The following is a 19771-nucleotide window of genomic DNA, read 5'->3' on the forward strand; positions in this document are numbered from 1 at the left end:
GCGGATTCTTTACCAGCTGAGCTACCAGGGAAGCCCAATCATGAACTTTTTTCTTTACTATCTTAGTCTTTTAACCTACTCACCAGTTTAAGATTGGATAGTTTCCGACCTTCACTCTGTTTGCCTTTACCATACTTTATTGTTTCTGTTTTCTTTTTATTCTGCCTACAGAAGTTCCTTTAGGATTTGCTGTAAAGTTAGTTTGGTGCTAAATTCTTTTAAATTTTGCTTTTGATTTCTCCATTAAATCTGAACATGAGCCTTTCTGAGTATTCTTGGTTGCAGGTTTTCCCCTCTCATCACCTTAAATGTAACATGCCACTCCCTTCTGACCTGCAGTTTCTGCTGAAAAATCAACTGATGATTTTATGGGAATTTCCTTGTATTTTATTTGTTGCTTTCCCCTTGTTGCTCTTAATATTCTTTTCTTTTTTTTTCATTTTGATTACAATGTGTGTGTGTGTTCCTCCTTGAGTTAACCCTGTATAGGACTCTCTGGAATTTCTGAACTTGTTGACTGTTTGCTTTCCCAGGCTAGGGAATATTTTCAGTTATTATCTTTTCAAATATTTTCTGAGGTTCTTTCTCTCTTCTGTTACCTTTATGGGACCCCTATAATGTGAATATTACAGTTGATGTTGTCCCAGAGGTCTCTTAAAGTGCTCCTCTTTATTCTGTTCCATAGCAGTGATTTCCACTACTCTGTCTTACAGCTCACTGATCCATTGTTTTCCATCATCTGGCCAGCTATTCATTCCTTGTAGTGTTTTTTTTTCACTTCAGTTATTATATTCTCCAACTCTGCTTTTTTGTTCTTTATATTTTCTAAGTATTTTTTAAACCTCTAAGTTCTCACTCTGAATGTGAGAATGTGCATACATTCTCTTCCTGAGTTCTTTGATCACCTTTACGCTCGTTACTCTGAACTTTTTCTCAGGTAGGCTGCCTGTCTCTACATCACTTGGTTCTTCTGTGATTTTATCTTGTTCCTTTGTCCCATATGTATTCCCCTGCCACCACTTTAGTTTTTATTTTTATGCGGTAGCTTTGTTATGCTTTTCAATCTTGGAGATGTGACCCTCTGTAAGAGATGTCCTATGCATCTGAGCAGAGCCCTCCCCTCTCATCACCCAAGGGTCAGGGACAAATTGGTCCCAGGATAGGGTATGGTGTACATGGTGGTTAACATGGGGCTTATAGAAAATATAGTTGTAACAGTCTATTTAAGATGATAACAGCTTCACTTACAAACTAAGCTTTTTTCTCTCCTGCCCCATTATATGGTAATGGCGCAACTTACATCTGTTTATATTGTGTATCCATTAATTAATCTTTTATACTGGAATGAAAAATGATTTCCCACCACTGTAATAGTAATATGGAATTCTGTTTTTGTCTATATATTTACATTTATCAATGAGTTTCATAATTTCTTATGCTCTTATGTTGTTTAATATCCTTCAGCTTTTATCTGAGAAAGTCTTTTGTTTCCTCTTTATTTTTGAAGGACAGCTTTGTCAGATATAGTATTCTTGGCTAGCAGTTTCCCGCCCCCCCCCCCACCCCCACACAGCATTTTAAATATATTATCACACTCCATTCTAGAGGACAAGATTTCTGATGAAAAATCTGCTTCTAGTTTCATGGGGCTTCCCTTGTACATAACAAGTCACTTTCTCTTTTGTTTCATAATTCTGTGCTTAACCTTTTAATAATTTGATTATAATGTGTCTTGGTGTGGGGCTTCTTTTATTTGGTATCCTTTAGGATTCATGGACCTGAATAGCGGTTTCTTCTCCCAGGTGTGTGAAGTTTTCAGCTATTCTTTCTTTGAATAAACTTTCCTCCCCTTTCTCTCCCCTCCTGTGCAGCTCCACTGTGTTTAGTTGCTCAGTCATGTCTGACTCTTTGAGACCCATAGACTGTAGCCCGCCAGGCACCTCTGTCCATGGGGATTCTCCAGGCAAGAACACTGGTGTGGGTTTCCATACCCTCCTCCAGGGAATCTTCCCGACCCAGGAATCAAACCGGGGTCTTCCACGTTGCAGGCAGATTCTTTACCAACTGAGGTACCAGGGAAGCCAGAGATATCTAGAGTAGAACTGTCCAATAGGATTTTCTTTGATGATGGAAATGTTCTTAATCTGCACTGTCCCTCAGGCACATGGCATTCGAGATAAGGAGTGGAGGGGGAAGAACTAGGGAAAGCATGCCCTTTCTTTTACTAGGCACCCATCACTATTATTCACATCTCTTTGGCCAGAACATAGTTAAACGGCCCACCCAGTTTTACAAGTTAATCTGCTGTGCTGTGCCAAGTCGCGTCCGACTCTTTGTGACCCCACAGACTGCAGCCCTCCACAGGCTCCTCTGTCCATAGAATTTCCCAGGCAAGAAGACTGGAGTGGGTTGCCCTTTCCTCCTCCAGAAGATCTTCCTGATCCAGGGATCAAACCAGCACTCCTGCATTAACAGGCAGATTCTTTACCAATGCCCCTGGAAAGCCCCACAAAGGAATTTGGCAAGTAGTTAATCCATACCTCCTTCCCATGCCTCCCCCTTGCTAAATGTAACAAGCTAAAGTATGGGGTTCTGTGACTAAAGAAAGAAGAGAAGAATGAATATTAAACGACAGTATCAGATTTTGAAAAAAAAAAAAATTCTAGAGTCCATGATAATGCAAATTGGGGACAAAAATGATACATCAAAAATCACTTTTACACATCTTCTCATTCACCAAAAAAATTCAAATGAAAAACAAAATTAGAATTAATGCAATTATTTTTTTCTTTACCAGTCTAAATATTTAAGTTTTTTATTTAAAGCAGCAAATAAATGTGCACTTGTACCCACTAAAAATACACATCAGACACAGAATCAGAAAGTTTATTTACTTAAAACATCTGACAACTATCATATTGGACAATCATTTATTTAAAATAATATCTTAAATACTTACAAAAATAAATCCAGTATCACTTCTATTTTTTAAGTGTCAAAGTCTTTGCCATAGAAAATAGAAAGAACCTTTTACAAACTAAAAATTACATTTAAGATACATCAAGTTTAATAACTGCACACTATTTTCTTTTATGTTTGTGCTTTACAAATTTACTTCTTTGCAATGTACAGGTTCACAATATGAATGTATGCATAAAACCACATACACACATTTTTACATAGGAATGTTATTCATTAAATACACATACAGAGAACCTAACACAGATAATATTGTGGCCTAAAAGCCATCCCATAGGGCCAGAGGAGTAGAAACAGGTATAGAAGTAGAAGTATTATTTGACATTCAACTTAGCACTCCAGTTATCAAAGATGATGATATCTTAGCAAGGGATTCTCAGTTTAATGTTTCTAGACAAGACATTAATTCTTAATGTATCTTAAATCGTTAGTTCAACAGTCTTTCTTCATTGAAAAAATACAATGAATTTCAAATATTTTGCATTACGTTAAGCAGAGGATAAACATTGTCATATGTGTACACACTTTTATTTTAAAAAGGTAAAGGAATTATTAATCTTAGAGAAAATGCTGAAAATTAAAGATCCTTCCCAAAGTGGTTTTACTTTATAATCACTGGGACATTCACTTCCTTATCAAATAGATAAATGCTGAATTTCTCTTCCCTGGTAATATGCACTCAAGCCTCACAACACAAACATGTAAAAATCATGGTTCAAGATGAATATTTATAATGCTTTACCACCCACAGGGTGTCAATCTCACTATATTAACCAGATGTGGAAAAGACTCTCACTTCTGATCAGTTCCTGGGTTTCCATATGATAATCACAATAATACAGAACTTTAAATTATGTTAGTAAGTTATTAGTATAAATACATATCGAGCATGTTAAATTCTATCAACTAGAAAAGTGATAAAACAAAATTTGCTTTCTCTCTATTTAGGAAAAAGAATCTAGTCTTACACCCTTATTTAGAAATTGCATGAATTATTTAGAAATTTCAAATATAATAACTGGAAAATTATAAGCAATTGAACTGTGAAAATTCTAATTTATTGAAGTTGATATTTTACAACAGATTTCATTAAAAGGGAGCCTGAAGAGCTTCTGAAATCTCAATTACAAGCAAGTAGTAAACACTAAAGGAGCAGATGTCTTACATTGACCAAAATATACCAAAATGCCATAATAACTGGAAAATTTTAATTAGCATGCTAAAATAGTTTCAAAGACATATTTCATTTCACTAAAAGTCACAGGCAAGCAGAGACTGTAAAAATATAGGAAAATGCAACCCAACAACATAATTGCACCAGTAAAGAACACCAAAATCTAAGAGGTAGTAAAAAGAAGTAACCCTGTTAAAACAAAATATCCTGGCAGATGCTCCCTAATCTCAGAGACCCAAATAGAGTATGAAATTCTTATATTTTCACTGATTAGAAACATTTACTGGTATAGAATCTAAAAACCAAGTATCTGAATAATACCATAAATGGAACAATACTCGTAATTTAAAAAAAAAAAAAAAAAAAAGGCTAAGAGGCTAAGAATAAAATCTTTACCAGAGGTCTATAAGCCTACCAAGTCTGGCCTACTCTGGCCAGTTTCTGCAAAGTTCTACTGAAATACAACCACACCTATTTTATTTACATATTGTGTATGGCTGCTGCTTTTATACTTTCAGCTGAGATGAATATTTGCAAAAGATCATATGGCCCACAAACATTTACTGAAATATCGACCATCTGTCCCTTTATGGAAAGTTTGCTGACCCCTGGTCTAGACATGTGCTGATCGGTATTGTAACTGTTGAACAGTTCTGGTAAAATTAACTGTGAATGTCACAACACAAGGTATTCAACTAAAAGGAATGTAAGACGCTGCTTACATCACAATTCAATTCCTTTTCATATTTGATATCGTCCTAACATTTTTTTTTTCATTTTTCTTCTAACATTGAGTATTTCCAGACTTTTATAAAAAGATTTAGTACTGTACTGTCCAACAGAGGTTTCTGCATTTTATATCTGCACTGTCCAGTACTGTAGCCACTAGCCACATGTGACTATTGAGCACTTGAAATGTGTCTAGTGCAACCAAGGACCTGAATTTTTAATTTTAATCAATTTGCCACATGTGGCTTTTGGTTACATTATTGGACAGCACAGATTTTACTCAAATTAAAATTCTAAAGTGTGACTCTTAAAAATGACTAAAAATAATGGAGTAACACCTTTGAGAAAAAGAGCTTTGGGCAGAAAAGAACTAAATATGATAAACTCAGCCCAAGACAGGTTTCTTAATTAGTAAACAAGGTAAAACTTATTCCAAATTGACCCTTCACTGTATACTCTCTTTTCAGTGAAGAGGTAAACTACTAACTCTTTTTTTTTTTTTTTTAGTAGAAGCCCTCTAATTGCTTAAAAACAATAATAATTTTATGCTTAAAACCAATAATAATTGTAATCTTCATTAATTATATTAAAATAGTGTGGGCATGTCACACAAAGTATATTTTTCAGCTTGCCTCCCATCAGAAAGCCATCTCTTAAAGTCCAAAGTCCATACCCTTAACATTTCAACCATACTATACAGAAGCCTTTGTTTATAGTAGGTACATATGAGAACTATGACCTTGTCTAAATCTGCAACATTTCCAAATAGTCACTTCTACTATGGAGAAGTCATTTCAATACAGTCAAATCTTCCAAATGTTATTTTCCACTACATGATAAAAATATACCCATTCAATGACAGAAAGGGGTCAGAGGTAATATCTGTGTATTTTTGTCAAAAAATATAACTCTTGTATAGTTCTCCATGTGCCTACCTGTCCACTATTTTTATATGGACCAGAACAGTAGTTTTAAATTGCATATAACTGATAACACATTGCAAATTAGTTACTGCTGCAACTGAGAACATTAAAATATACAAAGTCAATTTGAAATAATATAATACTCTCCAAAGACAAATGTTTGAGATGTTTACCTTATTATATCTTCCAATTATTCACACGTCCTCCCCCAGATGGCTACTTCCAAATTCTGTTTCCATATTAATCTGGCAAGATTAATTGCATACATTTGATTTTTAAAAAGCTGCTATCCAGAAACATACACTTCTTTTCAACCTTGCAGTTAGTTGACAGATACAAAATCTTTTAAGGGCACTTCTGTTTATGTGTTCTTTTGCAGTTTAATCAGCTGTCGCAGCAGGAACTTTAACAGAGAGATTTCTTCTGGTGCTGGTGATGTGCCGCTGCTGTGCTAGAAAAGACCGGGCGGGAGCACAGGCCCCCGTGTCTTTGCAAGCACCACTGCTGCTCACAAGTCTAGATTCCATCCCCAATTTCTGGAATGCTAGACTCTGAACAAAAATAAACAAACAACATGACTATTTAGAGTTTGCAAAGTGCTTTCCACCTATACAAAGTCATTTAATCCTCAAAACAATCCTCTAAAGCGGGTGTTTTCCTCACTTTATTTATAGAGAAAAATAAGAGTTCAGAAGCTAATCTGCACGTGATAATACCCATTAAGATAGGAGAAAACCAGGGCATAAAACCCAGTTTCTCTATTTCAATCCATTACATTTGAAATCTTTAAAAACAATAGCTTAAAATAATGTCCTAGAATTAAGCTTAATTATAACAACAACAACAAAAATTCCAAGCAAATGTTCATGTCGGGCCATTATTCCAGCCACTGTGAGCAGACACAGCACAAGAGAATAGCTCAGGCCAATGGTTCTTGAAATGTGGCCTGTGGATTAACACCTGCACCACTGGGAATTTAAAAGTGCGAATTATACTTATGGATTCTACCTAGACTGACTAAGAACCTCTGCAGGTATAGTGTATTTTAACAAGTCTTCTGATGCATGCTGAAGTTTGAGAACCATAGAATACTTCAAATTTACTATGGTCTAGTTGTAAATCTGTAAATGACAAATTACTGTAGTCGTGGGCTGTTGTGTTCCTTACTAAGGAAAGTCATTACTCCTCTCTCAACTAGACCACATACCACAGTTACAGCTTCAGTAGTAACCAGTACATAGTGTTACCGCAAGTGTTAGTCACTCAGTTGTGCCCGACTCTTTGCGACCCCATGGACTGCAGCCCACCAGGCTCCTCTGTCCATGAGATTTTCCAGGAAAGGATACTGGAGTGGGTTGCCATTTAAATGCTCAAAAAACACAGGCTGAGAAATGACTAAATAATGCATTATTTGGCTCTAGTATCTTCGCTAATTTATTATGTGTCAAGAGGCCATAGAGCAACAAGGAAAATAATAAATTGTCTCTGATCTTAACTAGGATGGATAACTCATGAGGGAAGGTGCTGGGAACATCTACACAATTTCTTTCAAGGTCTTGCTAAATTAAGGCAGACTTTATCAAACAGAGGAGGGAGGGAAAGAATACAGACAAAAAGTACAATGGCATGAGAGAAGAAGGCATGTTTGAGGAAGGATAACCAGTTCCACGTGATGAAGTACAGGGTTCACAGGTGGAGAGTCCAAAATTCTCTCATACTATCTATAAATACACAGATACACAGTAGCTAAGGTCGATAATGGCTATGTTATCATCTATGCTAGCTGGTTAGAATACCCAAAAGAACCATATACATCAAGAAATGCTACTCTTGAAAACATCCCACTAAGGATGACAAAATAAAATGCGTTTCAAATTATTTTATACTATTTTCTTTGTTAGGACAGACAGACAATTCTTGAAGAGCAGTGTCTGGACTACAAAAAATAAATACAATAAAGGACATACTGAGATCAGCTTTATGGATATTAAATGCTGAGCACTAGTAACACTTAATTTTGCATTATACAGATATTTGTATTTCCACAGAAACCCTTTATGAAGAACATATTAACTGCTTTAGCTCAAATGAGGCAATTTTAAAAATGTTTATGAATTGCACGAATGCTTCATGTACATTAATTTAAAGGTTGCCGGGTAATGAAATCGATTTAGTGGTTTTGAAAAAGTCAGAATCAACTAGACATTAAAATAAAATATAAAGTAAATCTGGATTATTACCAGTTTTTTTTTTTTTTTTAATAAAAGAGCATACGACAAAATACCTGAGTGCGACACACAGTCAGGGTAACTGTTCAATTATGCATAAACGTGAACATGTACTAACTTGTACAAGTTCTAATTTGTACTAATTCCTTCCACAGTTCATGGTCAAAATGTTTGATCAGCATGGTTCAGGACATCTAATCACTGGCTAAATTTCAACTCACCTTATTATACCAGGCAGAAACAATGAGTTTTTCTTCATAATCACGGAATTTTGCTACTTTACATTCACTCTGGAAAAAGATACAAGGGCTATTTAAAATCCCAGAAATAAACCCAAACTGCTAAAAATGGATACTTTTTTCATTATGCTTATGACCAAGAGAATGTGAATAATGTGCTGGGAGGCACATACAGCAGACAAAATGTAAAGCTGACTCAGGAACAGTACATGCCCAACCCCTTTAGGAAAGAGTAAGACTGACTAATAAAATCTAGGAACTTTACTAGGAGAACTGGTATTGAACAATAACAACAAAAACTGAGTGATTCTATCTAGAGAAAAAAGTAACCACTGGCTTCAGTGACAAAACAGAGCTGCACCTGTGGAGGAGTCAAAACTAAGGAGAAAAGGGATGCAGGGAAAAACAACCCAAAAAATCTTTTAAAATTTCCTATAAAGCTTAAGCCTCAATTGCTCTGTCTCAGTCCTTGGTGACTGTATACTAGACTGGCTGTGGCCCTATCTGTGTGCCACCCTAGAGACTGACATTCATTTCTTAATTATTCTGGTACAGTGGATTTTGTAATTTTGTTGAGCACCAGATATAGCTGACTCACATAAAATGTTATAATCTAAAACATCTGAATGTTCCTACAGATGCTCATGAAACAAAAAGCGTACAGGAAACAAAGGAGATAAGATGCTCTTCTGGATCACATGCACTCCAGAACTGCCCAAGGAGGATGCAGATAGACTAACCTCTGCTATAAACACTAGCTTTCTCCTCTTTACTTCTGCAGTGTGTATACAGATATGCATCCATAAATTACAAGTCCATATGCAGGGTCTTAACTGAAGACTTCCTCAGAGCCCTGTATTAGAGGCGCAGTTTTATCATCACAGCTGTTAGGGAGCAGCATGTCAAGCAACGACACTGGTGTACCTGCTCATTGGCTTTCACTGGGACGTGAATAATCAGAGTGACTTAGAGTTCAGCAATCATTCAGTTCAAGTCCCATTATTTTACAGATGAAGAGACTGATGATCAGAGAGGAAGGTGATAACTTTAACACACATTAACACTAAAGCTGTAACCTTGGCCTCTGATTTGTGTGATACTGAATGCCGCAGTACAGAGATATAAGATACAGCCCCTGTCCTCAAGACACTCTAACACACGTCACAAAGAAAGGTGCTATTATGGAATGAATTCATGAGTTCAAAGTACATGGAGTCACTATGGAGAGATCACTAACTGTGCCTGAGACATACATGGAGAGCTTTATAAAAGAGGAGATATTGAAACTGGATCCTGAAGAAGGAAGAGTTATTTCTCCTGAGAGATACCTCTATCCAGTACTTTTTACAATGCCTGACATGGCCTGGACAAGCATTTATAGCAAGTGCCACCATAAGGCTGGTGTACATGCAGGATATTAAAGTCTTCAAGACTTTAAATATTTTTACCACACTCTAACGGCTCAGAAATAACGTGAAGAAAATGATGAATATACTTCCCTAAAACACAACCTTCCTAGTTGACTTACAGGGAGAAGAAAAGGGAAGAAGAATCTGGTTAACTGAGTACAGTACCTGTTTAAAAAGATAAGCTTTGTTTCTTTTTTTTAAAAAAGTCAACTCTCATCCATCCTTTGACATTTTAAAAGGAGCATGATAGCAGAACTCTACTAGAAAGAAGGACGGTCTATATGACTGGCTGTTACAGACGGAGAGACATACAACGCGGCGGGGCACACAGGCTTGGAAAGGCCCGCCTCGTGGGCCAGTGAGATGCTCTGTCATAACCACACTGAGGGCTGAAGTGTGCTACTCTCCTAAGTTCTTGTGAAACTTGGTCATTAATGGAAAACGCTGGCAGCAGTTAATTATCAGGATTATACAGAATTAAGAGGAGATGTATGAATATGGAAATTTTACCTCCAGAATCTCAATTCTTCTCTCTTTCTCTGCCAACTGCTTTCTAAGTAGCATTATTTCAGCTGATGCTGGATTTAATTTGGGATCTAAAGTTTTTATTACCTGTTTAAAGGAAAAAAACCAAATCTCTTATGTTTACTTTGTCAAATACTGAAATATGAACACAGTCTATAAAATCAGTGTAAATAAAGTGAAACATTATCCAGAAAGTGATCCGAGTTAACTGTAGCTTATTTTATAGTCTAACTTGAATAATAAATAACATTCTAAAGAAATTCAATATTAAAAATATGAAGATACATATTCCCAAATCAAATTTCCTTTCTTCAAGACACAGCACTCAGAAATAGTTACTTAGCTTTATAAAGCTTTGAGCACTCAAGCCTTGAAATAACCCTTTTAAACATTTATCTGACTTAGATAAATTAAAAAATTTTTTTAAAGTTTAAATCAATTCAATAATTATACAATCTGCTGAATGTACATGGTTAAGAGTAACAGAAATTTCTTAGCAATAATCTTTTTTATCACCATTATCTAGTTAAATGTAATTCAATACATAAGATCAATATAATAGACATTGATGATTTTGTGTGTAAATTCTAGAGTACTCAATTATATCTATGTAAATTACTATAAGTTGAGTAAAAACAGTTTGACCAGATGTTGCTCAGAGTGAACCAACTAGGCGGTCACCTAGTTTACGAGGTGGTTTCCTACTATGGCGGGAAATCAACTCAGAAATATCAGGTGTAAATTACAAGCAAAAACAAGTTTCCAATAATAAGGTCATCTGTTTGATCTAATTACAAAACTATTTTAAAGGATTTAAAATTTACTGAAATTCCAATACTTTGGCCACCTGATGCAAAGAACTGACTCACTGGAAAAGACCCTGATGCTGGGAAAGACTGAAGGCAGGAGAAGGGGACGGCAGAGGATGAGATGGTTGGATGGCATCACTGACTTGATGGACATGAGTTTGAGCAAGCTCCAAGAGTTGGTGATGGACAGGGAAGCCTGCTGTGCTGTAGTCCATGGGGTTGCAAAGAGTTGGACACGACTAAGCAATTGAACTGAAAATTTAATGAATTCAGAAAATTTCATCTATGTTTACAGAAGTTACGGAAAACAAGACTAGAAGGTAATATCCCTAAAAATTACTGTGGTTCATTCAAAACAATTTAATAAGCACTAAATGCGGCAGGCACTATGGCAGATGGGACTACAACAGTTCACCAGAGTCAGGGGACACTCCCATATGAAGTACACATTATAAAAGTAGACATATTAGTGTTTAAATCACAATTTAATTACAAAGAACACATAAGAGTTTATTGCCTCTAAGTGCTAAAAGTATGGTTGTGACTTTTTTATATTTTCTGAGTTTCCTATTATATACACATGGTACTACTTTAACCTCTGCCCTGAAGTAGCATAAGGGGAAAAAACAAAATCATATTTACCAAAAAAGAAGCTGTTTTTTAAATGACAATATTTGATGATGGCAAGAACATGGGATTCATTGTCACTGCTTTGTCTAAGTAGTTATAATACTTTTGGAATATCATTTCCAGCATCTTAACAATGTTCTTATACTTTGACCTAATAATTTTGTTTGATAGATAAACCTAGGATTGAGATTAAGACAATAAACCAAAATAAGGGGGAACACTTTCTATATAAATATGCTCTCTGTAGCCTTATTTTTAGGAGCAAAAAAGAAAAAGACATGGAAACAAAATTTTCCCAACAATAGGACGTCGACTAGGTAAACTATGACACATCTACTCAACTGAAAGAATATCACCTAGCAAGTCTTTTATTTTGTAGTCTGCTTCATATACAAAGTGTCTTCTTTGCTGCTGCATTCCCAGTACTTAGCATAACATTAAATATTAAATTACATCTATATAACATGAGAACATCAAGTTTAAAAATACAAACCATATGATCACAACTCATATGTTTTATGATCATACAAACTAAGTGTGTGTCTGTATTATGGTAAACAATCACAGAGATAATAGGCATTGAAAAAAATGCACTGTTAAGAAAATATACCAAAAAGTTATGAGCAGTTGTCTCTGGGAACCTTACAATATATTTTCACCGAAAGCATTTATACTTTTGTAAAGGAGACACTGAACTGTGGCAGTCTGCCTGGATGTTTCACAAGCCTACCTCCCTAGAAGTTGGGAGCAGCCACATGCCTGAGTTCTGCCCAATGAAATGAAAGGAAAGTGGTTTACACCTGATCCATTGAGTATCTCCCATGAAATCTTGGCTGTCTTCCCCAATACACAGTTGGACAATGTCCAGTGAGTCTGAGAACTCCATACTGAAGAAGGCGGAGCCTCCATCAGCTTGGGACTCTACATGATTGCGTGGAGTAGAGCCCCTCCTGTACTGATCAAGAAGTAAACCTTTACCTTGTTAAGCCTTGAGGTCATGGGGTTTACCTGCTGCTGCAGGTACAATAACATTCTTTGAAAATACTTATAGTTAATGAAGAATATATATTCATGGAAATAAAAGATTTTATGAAAACAGTACTTACAAATATTTAAGAAAAAGTATGAAATAAGGAAAAGAATAGTCTGGTGGACAGTAGACAAGTCTTTAGTTGTCTAATACAGACAATGCTAAAACAATTTAAACAAGTTTTCAAAACAGCAAATGTTAATTGTAAGAGCTAAAGATTACATTACTTACAGTAGTCATTTTCTCCAGTGAGGTTACTACAACATTTAAACTGTCCCTATGAAGTCATGTGCAGTTATTGCACCTGTTTCTATTTACTGAATAAAAGAAGAGAATTTTATGCAGAGCCTTAAAATACTGCTAATATGTCTGCCCTGGAAATAGGGACCTGACTGGCAAGGCAGGGTGGTAAGGAGCAAAGCAATGTGACATAGATCCATGAAGGTGGGTATGGATCCCATTAGAACCCAAGTCACAAAGACTAAAATGCTGGAAGACAAGCCACTCACATTTCTTGCTTTCTCTAAGTACATTTTGTATCTTTCCTCCATTGCTTTCATATCTTCATCTTTCTTCTGAAGAGCAGCTTCAAGCTCATTGATCTTTTGTACTATTGTTGAAAAAAAAAAGAGACACGTCCAATTTGAAATACTCCCTCCTCACATAAAAAGATTACATGTATTTTCTAAAGACTGATAAAGAGAAATATTTTATTCCTTCTTTATAGTGATTTCTTCTCTAAAACTTTTGAACTACACACAAGACATCTCTGTTCATTCTGTATTATTTTTTCTTAAAAATATCAATAATCTGCGTTACCAAGCTATGTTTCTCCTTTCTAGCAAGTATTTCAATGAGCAAATATGCTTATAATTTAAGCACAACCATCACAAAATAAAATGTTCTTTCTACATATTTGAAGTTCATTTTAAACTGATTACAAATTTTATTTACACTTCCATATTACTAATTCTATTACATTTTACAATGTTTGATACTCCTATATATCATTCAGTTTATTTTGTAGATTTACTTTTTGCTATAAGATATACTCATTTATTAATTACTTAAATCACTGAAAATTATTAATGATTTTTATTTGCAACGTATTTATCTTTGCATTGCCCAAAGACTAATATGCACAGTTCTAGCATCCTTCAACTAAAAAGGTATTTTTTTGTTTTTTTTTAAGGCAAGTCTTTAGATAAAGTCTGATTCAGGTTTTTACAGATACCTACCATTCTGGTTTACATCTGGCTGGAGGTCTTCAATGAGCTCTTGTTTCTTCTGTAGTTCTTCGTGGACCTCTGTTAGTTTTTCCCTAAGTAATGGAAAGAGCATGGAGGTTTGGAGTCAAAGAGACCTAAGAATGAAAACTGGTTTCTGCCATATCACATTTGTGGACTATGGACAAGTCACTTTCTGATCCATAGTTTCCTCATCTGTGAAATGGTAATAATACCTGGCAAGTATTCTAAGGGTTGGTTGTGAGGATGTAAACTGCCTGACACATGGTGAATGGCAAAAATTGTAGTTTTTTTCCCCCGGCCACCCTAACTTACCTAAGAAAGTTAAAATAAATATTTCACAGGTTAAACACCCCACACTGCCTGGCAGGCTACAGTCCGTGGGGTCACAAAGAGTTGGACATGACTGAGAGACTAACACTTTCACTTTTCCTTTCCACATAATCTAGTTATGATAATTATCCATTTTATAAATTCTTCAAATGACACTAGCAATTGAAAAATGTAGGAGTTCGGGATCGTGAGCAGGCAGGTTGATTCTTTTACCATGTTTTTCTTTTCACATTTTGGTGACAGTGCTGAACATTCAGTTGCATCAGGGTTTTTATTTTTTATAATAAACAAAATCAGAAAATGGTATTAATAACCTTTTACAATAAAATCCTTCCCCTCTCACATTTGAAATGAAGTTATCAGTTTTACTTACATATGAGCTTCCAACTTCTGCTTTAGTTTGCTGGACTATAAAAATTAGAAAAAGTTGCTGTAAGATAACTATTGTGACAAAGGGAAGTCTTCCAGACATCAAAATCTCTTTACCTCCTTTTGAAGATGGATTATATAAAATAACAAATGTTTTAAAAACTTTTATTTCTAATAACATACTTTCAAAACATAAAATTTTAGGTACATTTTTACTTCAAAGAAGAAAGGAAAGAGAACAGAAAATTAAATTAGGCATAGTGCAAGAGTAGAACGAAAAATGCTCTGTATTTCTAAATATAATGAAAGTAAAATTTGAAGTGGAAGAAAAATAGCAAATGCAAGCTGAATGTGATATATTGAGGAGTATCAAACATTTAAACATCTAAAGAATTATCCATCTAAAATATAAAATTTAAGATTTTAGACCTTCACTGAAGAACAGACTTAAAAAACTAAATTATCTTTCTAATAAAACCTTACCGTTGAATGCAATCACTTCTAATATTAACATCAAAATGAAGCAACTGGATTTCGTTAAAAAAATTTTTTTTAAAACACAAAATTTCCTCTTTAAAAGAACAGGAATTTAAGTGGCAATAGTAGTTCGGTATCATCTACCAAATAGATAGAAAACTTTAAAATATATAATCTGAAATGAATTTTTGATACCAATAATTTTTGTGGTTGTTTTTGGCTGAACCACACAGCATGCAGGGTCTTAATTTCCTGACCAGGAACCTGTGCCCTTTAGTGGAAACATGGAGTCTTAACCATTGAGCCACCAGGAAAGCTCTCCAATAATTTTTTTATAGTGATAAATTTTAAATCTTTAAAACACTATGGTCCAAAATGTACTATCCCAAAATGATCCCACTTTAAAAATATTCTCTACTGTGGCTTAAAAATATTTGTATTAGAGAAGTACGATACCGTATATATGCACATATGAGATGCCGCCATGCATGAGACGATTTCTATTTTCCAAGCCCCCAGGGAAGAAAGAGAAAATCATATAAAGCATATAAAAGACAGAAAGGAAACTCAACTCTTTCAATCTGCCTTTTCATCTTATTTACTCTCACTCCATAGATTTCTCCCCCATCAATACAGGTATGTCACCTAACATTCTATCCAGTCAAAACCTATCTAACACACCCTATCTTTTTGTTGTTGTTTTAGTTAAACACATTCTTCCTCAATTATTACTTCTTCTTCTCTCTGCACAGACATCAAACTAGGGAAACACTGCTATGTCTACTCAGTTACACTGTTTGATCTCTTTTAGGTTCTCTGATCTCTATACCCTCATAATTATTGACCATAAAACCATTAGAAATGGCAAGGCCACGAGTCTGTATGAAAGGAGGGAAGAATTAAGGGCAAATGTACTTCAAGACTGCTTAAATTTCTATCCTTTGGAGGCTGGTGTGACCTACTATTTCCAGAGTAGTCTTTTGGCAGAAATCACTTTCTCACTCTCTCTTTTCCTCAATTCTGACTGCTAATTACTCTTATTAGGGTTTTACTCAAGCCAGTCCTGTAGGGATCCCAGCACTACTGTGAAGGTTCAATTGTAGCATGCTATCAATCAGGAATTACATAAATCTAAGGGGTGGCTGTTGAAGAACAGCAGAGACAAATCACTTTCCAATCCATATTACTGATTTATAGGCTCCAAACTGGCAAAGTCACTGCATCTGTTATGCATATATATACGGTATTTAAGGGTACCCCCAATGATAAGGGTATTATTTTCAAATATAAGATTAATTTGGGCATCAGGACCAATTAGAGAGAGTTCACACAGAACAGAAGTATCATAATTTTTAAGTTACTTACACTTTCGCCTTCAGACTTGGAGCCTTGTTCTTGTAAAGACTTCTGGAGGTCCTCAATCTGCTGCTGCAACTCTCGGATTCGCTCTTTGCTCAGCCTATTATAAGATGGGTTACACGTGTTTATTTGTACTGAAAGCCAAAATAGTGAAGGATTCCTGCATGTGTGCTAAGTTGCTTCAGTCAAGTACAACTCTTTGTGACCCTATGGACTACAGTCTGCCAGGCTCCTCTGTCTACTGGGATTCTCCAGGCAAGAATACTGGAGACAGTTGCCATGCTCCCACCCAGGTGATCTTCCCCACCCAGGGATCAAACCCACACCTCCTGCATTGCAGGAGGATTCTTTACCTGCTGAGCCTCCAGGGAAGCCAGGTGCATTTATGCAATTTAACTCACAGAGTATGCATTTAATAGCAACAACCAAAGCTGGACAACTACCTGTGGCTAGATATATGTTATAGTAAACTACTTTCAAGGAAATATCCTTTAAAAAAAGATATTTTTATCCTAAAAACATATATGTCCACATTTAAAAGTTTAAGGTACTTAATGAGTCAGTGGCAAAAGCATGACATTTCTGCAGTGAACTCACTGGAATAAAAATGATAAAACTAGCTCAGTTTTCCTTCAGTTGTATTTTTAATGAATGGAGACTAGGTTTCCGTTTCTTGTTTCAGATTTCACAGGGTATTGCAAGAAAAGGAAGGCCACCATTCTCCAACCATTCCTTCATGACTTGAGAGACGGGCACTAGCAAGTAGTGCAGCCTTTTAACTTGGCAAATCTCATTCTTTAAAACCCTGCTTAGTCATTACCTCTACTGAAGCTACCAGCAAGACAGTATCTGTCTTTCTCCTCATATACATGACAAAACACCCCCTGCTCACTATACTACTACATTTTTCCATTGTTATATATATTACATAACGTAATAATTACCTATTCACATGTCTATCTTCCTATATTAAAAGCTAAAACTTAGCATCTCCAGTGCTGATACTTAATTATATAAATTAGCAATATTTAATGGTCTCTTCGGGTTTCCCTCGTGGCTCAGCTGGTAAAGAATCCGCCTGCAATGGAGGAGACCTGGGTTCGATCCCTGAGTTGGGAAGATCCCCTGGAGTAGGGAAAGGCTACCCACTCCAGTATTCTGGCCTGGAGAATTCCATGGACTGTATAGCCCACGGGGTCACAAAGAGTCGGACACGACTGAGTGAATTTCACTTTCAATAGTCTCTTCAGGAAGCTAAAATGCTATTTTTCTTTTAACTACAGTTGATGTAATAGTACACGTACAAGTTGACAGACAAGGTTCAAGTGTCAAAAATTCCTAGTGATCTCTCAGATCCAATAAAGGTATGTCAAACAAATCCAAATACTTTTATTGCCAGTATGCTATTTGTAAGACGCAGGATAGCAATAGTGGTAACAGCACAGACTCTGAAGTCTGATTGACAGAAGGTTCAAATGCAGGATCCAGAACTCACTGGCTGTGTGATATGAGCAAGTTTCTTAATGTCCTTGCACCCTCCGTTTCCTTGTTCATAAAATGAGATGATCATAGTTACTACTTCATAGAGTTATTATAAGAATTTATGAATATCAAAAAGAGCTTAGAAGCTCACTGGTAAGCACCACATGTTGTTGTTGTAGTATAGTCACTACATCGAGTCTGACTCTTTGTGACCCCATGAAATGTGGCCCTGCCAGGCTCCTCTGTTCATGAGATTTCCAAGGGATCTTCCCGACCCAAGGTTCAAATCCACATCTCCCACATTGGCAGGTGGGTTCTTTACCAATGAGCCACCAGGAAAGCCCAAGCACCACATAAACATTATTTTTTAAAAATATTTATAACTTTTAAGCACCTCACTGGTATCAAATAAATACACCATTTCTTTTAAACACATTATCTGTAATCTTCATTACAACCTGCAAATAGGTGCCATCTGCAACTTATATCTGAGGATACTAAGTGTGAATTTAAGTAAACACCCAGTTAAGTAAAGGTGGCATTCAAATTTGATTCCATAATCTATGTACCATCTGTGCATGGGACTGCAGTTGAAACCCAGATTGCCATTTATTCATTTGTTAAATTTTCTGTCATTTTTGAAGATATATGAATGAAATTCAAGAGTAAGCAAACTACTTAACAAAGTCTGCTAGGAATAATGGGTAGTGAGAGATGAAAAACCAAAAACTGAAACTCCCACAAATCCTAATTATTTGAACTACAATGACATCTTCCACTTCTGTGAATCAAGACTCTGAGTTTAGGCAGTTGAATGGCGATGGTCATCGTTATGAAGGAGGGCATCAGTCACCTCTGCTCCGTCTCTAGTTCATTCATCTTGCGGTGCTTCTGTTCCAGCTGCTCCTGAAGCTCCTCAATACGCTCATTCTCAGTACCTTCCTGCTGTAATCGAAGCATCTTATTTTCATGTTGCAGTCGAATGAACACCTCCCTGAGGTTAAAAATCAAAATTTCTTTTTAAGTTTTTTAAATATAAGAGTTTAAAAAATTCTTTAGCTTTTACAAAAGAAAATTTCTATCTACTCAACAGCTGTCATTTTGAAATGTTACTAAAGCCTTCTAGAAGTTTTTCTTTTAAAAAAAATGTACACTGTAAGACTATGTCTCAAAAAACAAATAGTAAATTTTTAAAGGTACAAGATTACAGATCAATAAATGTTTATTATGCACTCTCTAAGAGATAATATGAATCATTTTTCTTTGATAATTTAGAAACTATTCACATTAAAGTAATACACAGCACATCCTCAGAAAACATATGAAGAAAAAGCAATAGATTTAAGAAATTACAGTCTGCCTAAAATTTTTAAATATACTTTTATGCTAATGACTGTCTTTAGAATTTGGTTTCTAGAAAAAATTTTATTAAATGTATATATTTTTTTTAATGCAAATGATAGGAATGGTGTTAAATGAAAAATAATGCTGCTGCCCTCCTAAATCCCATTACCCAAAAGCAACTAATTTCAATTAATCTCAATTTCTGTTCTTCTGAATGCCAGCATGATAACTTTAAAAATATAGGCTCATAGGGCTACTTTTAAATGATTAATATCACTGGATATTACTAACTAAAAAGTACAAGTTAGGTTCCAGCCCAGCTTGTATGGAGCTCTATCTTAACAGCAAAAAACTGAACAAAGTGAAAATCAACAACTTATAAAAACTATGAAAAATGCAAGAATTCAGACACAAAAGGCCACATATTGTATGGTTCCATAAATATGAAATGTCCATAATAAGCAAATCCACAGAGATAAAGAGTA

The 19771-nt window shown here is 35.5% G+C and overlaps 1 protein-coding gene across 1 annotated transcript in view; it reads right to left on the bottom strand.

Annotated features, from left to right (window-relative positions):
• Nucleotides 1–2787: 2787 nt before the first annotated feature.
• Nucleotides 2788–19771, bottom strand: part of HOOK1 (hook microtubule tethering protein 1) — a 64812-nt gene continuing 47828 nt past the window's right edge. The window contains exons 15-22 of the mRNA XM_043877913.1: nt 18796–18936; nt 16467–16560; nt 14629–14663; nt 13914–13996; nt 13185–13285; nt 10192–10293; nt 8255–8323; nt 2788–6356 (exon numbers count right to left, since the gene is read on the bottom strand). Coding sequence (XP_043733848.1) covers nt 6186–6356; nt 8255–8323; nt 10192–10293; nt 13185–13285; nt 13914–13996; nt 14629–14663; nt 16467–16560; nt 18796–18936 — 796 coding nt within the window. The 3' untranslated portion in view covers nt 2788–6185. The remainder of the gene's footprint in view (nt 6357–8254; nt 8324–10191; nt 10294–13184; nt 13286–13913; nt 13997–14628; nt 14664–16466; nt 16561–18795; nt 18937–19771) is intronic.

This window comes from Cervus elaphus, chromosome 20, assembly GCF_910594005.1.
Source record: "Cervus elaphus chromosome 20, mCerEla1.1, whole genome shotgun sequence".
Lineage (NCBI taxonomy): Eukaryota > Metazoa > Chordata > Mammalia > Artiodactyla > Cervidae > Cervus > Cervus elaphus.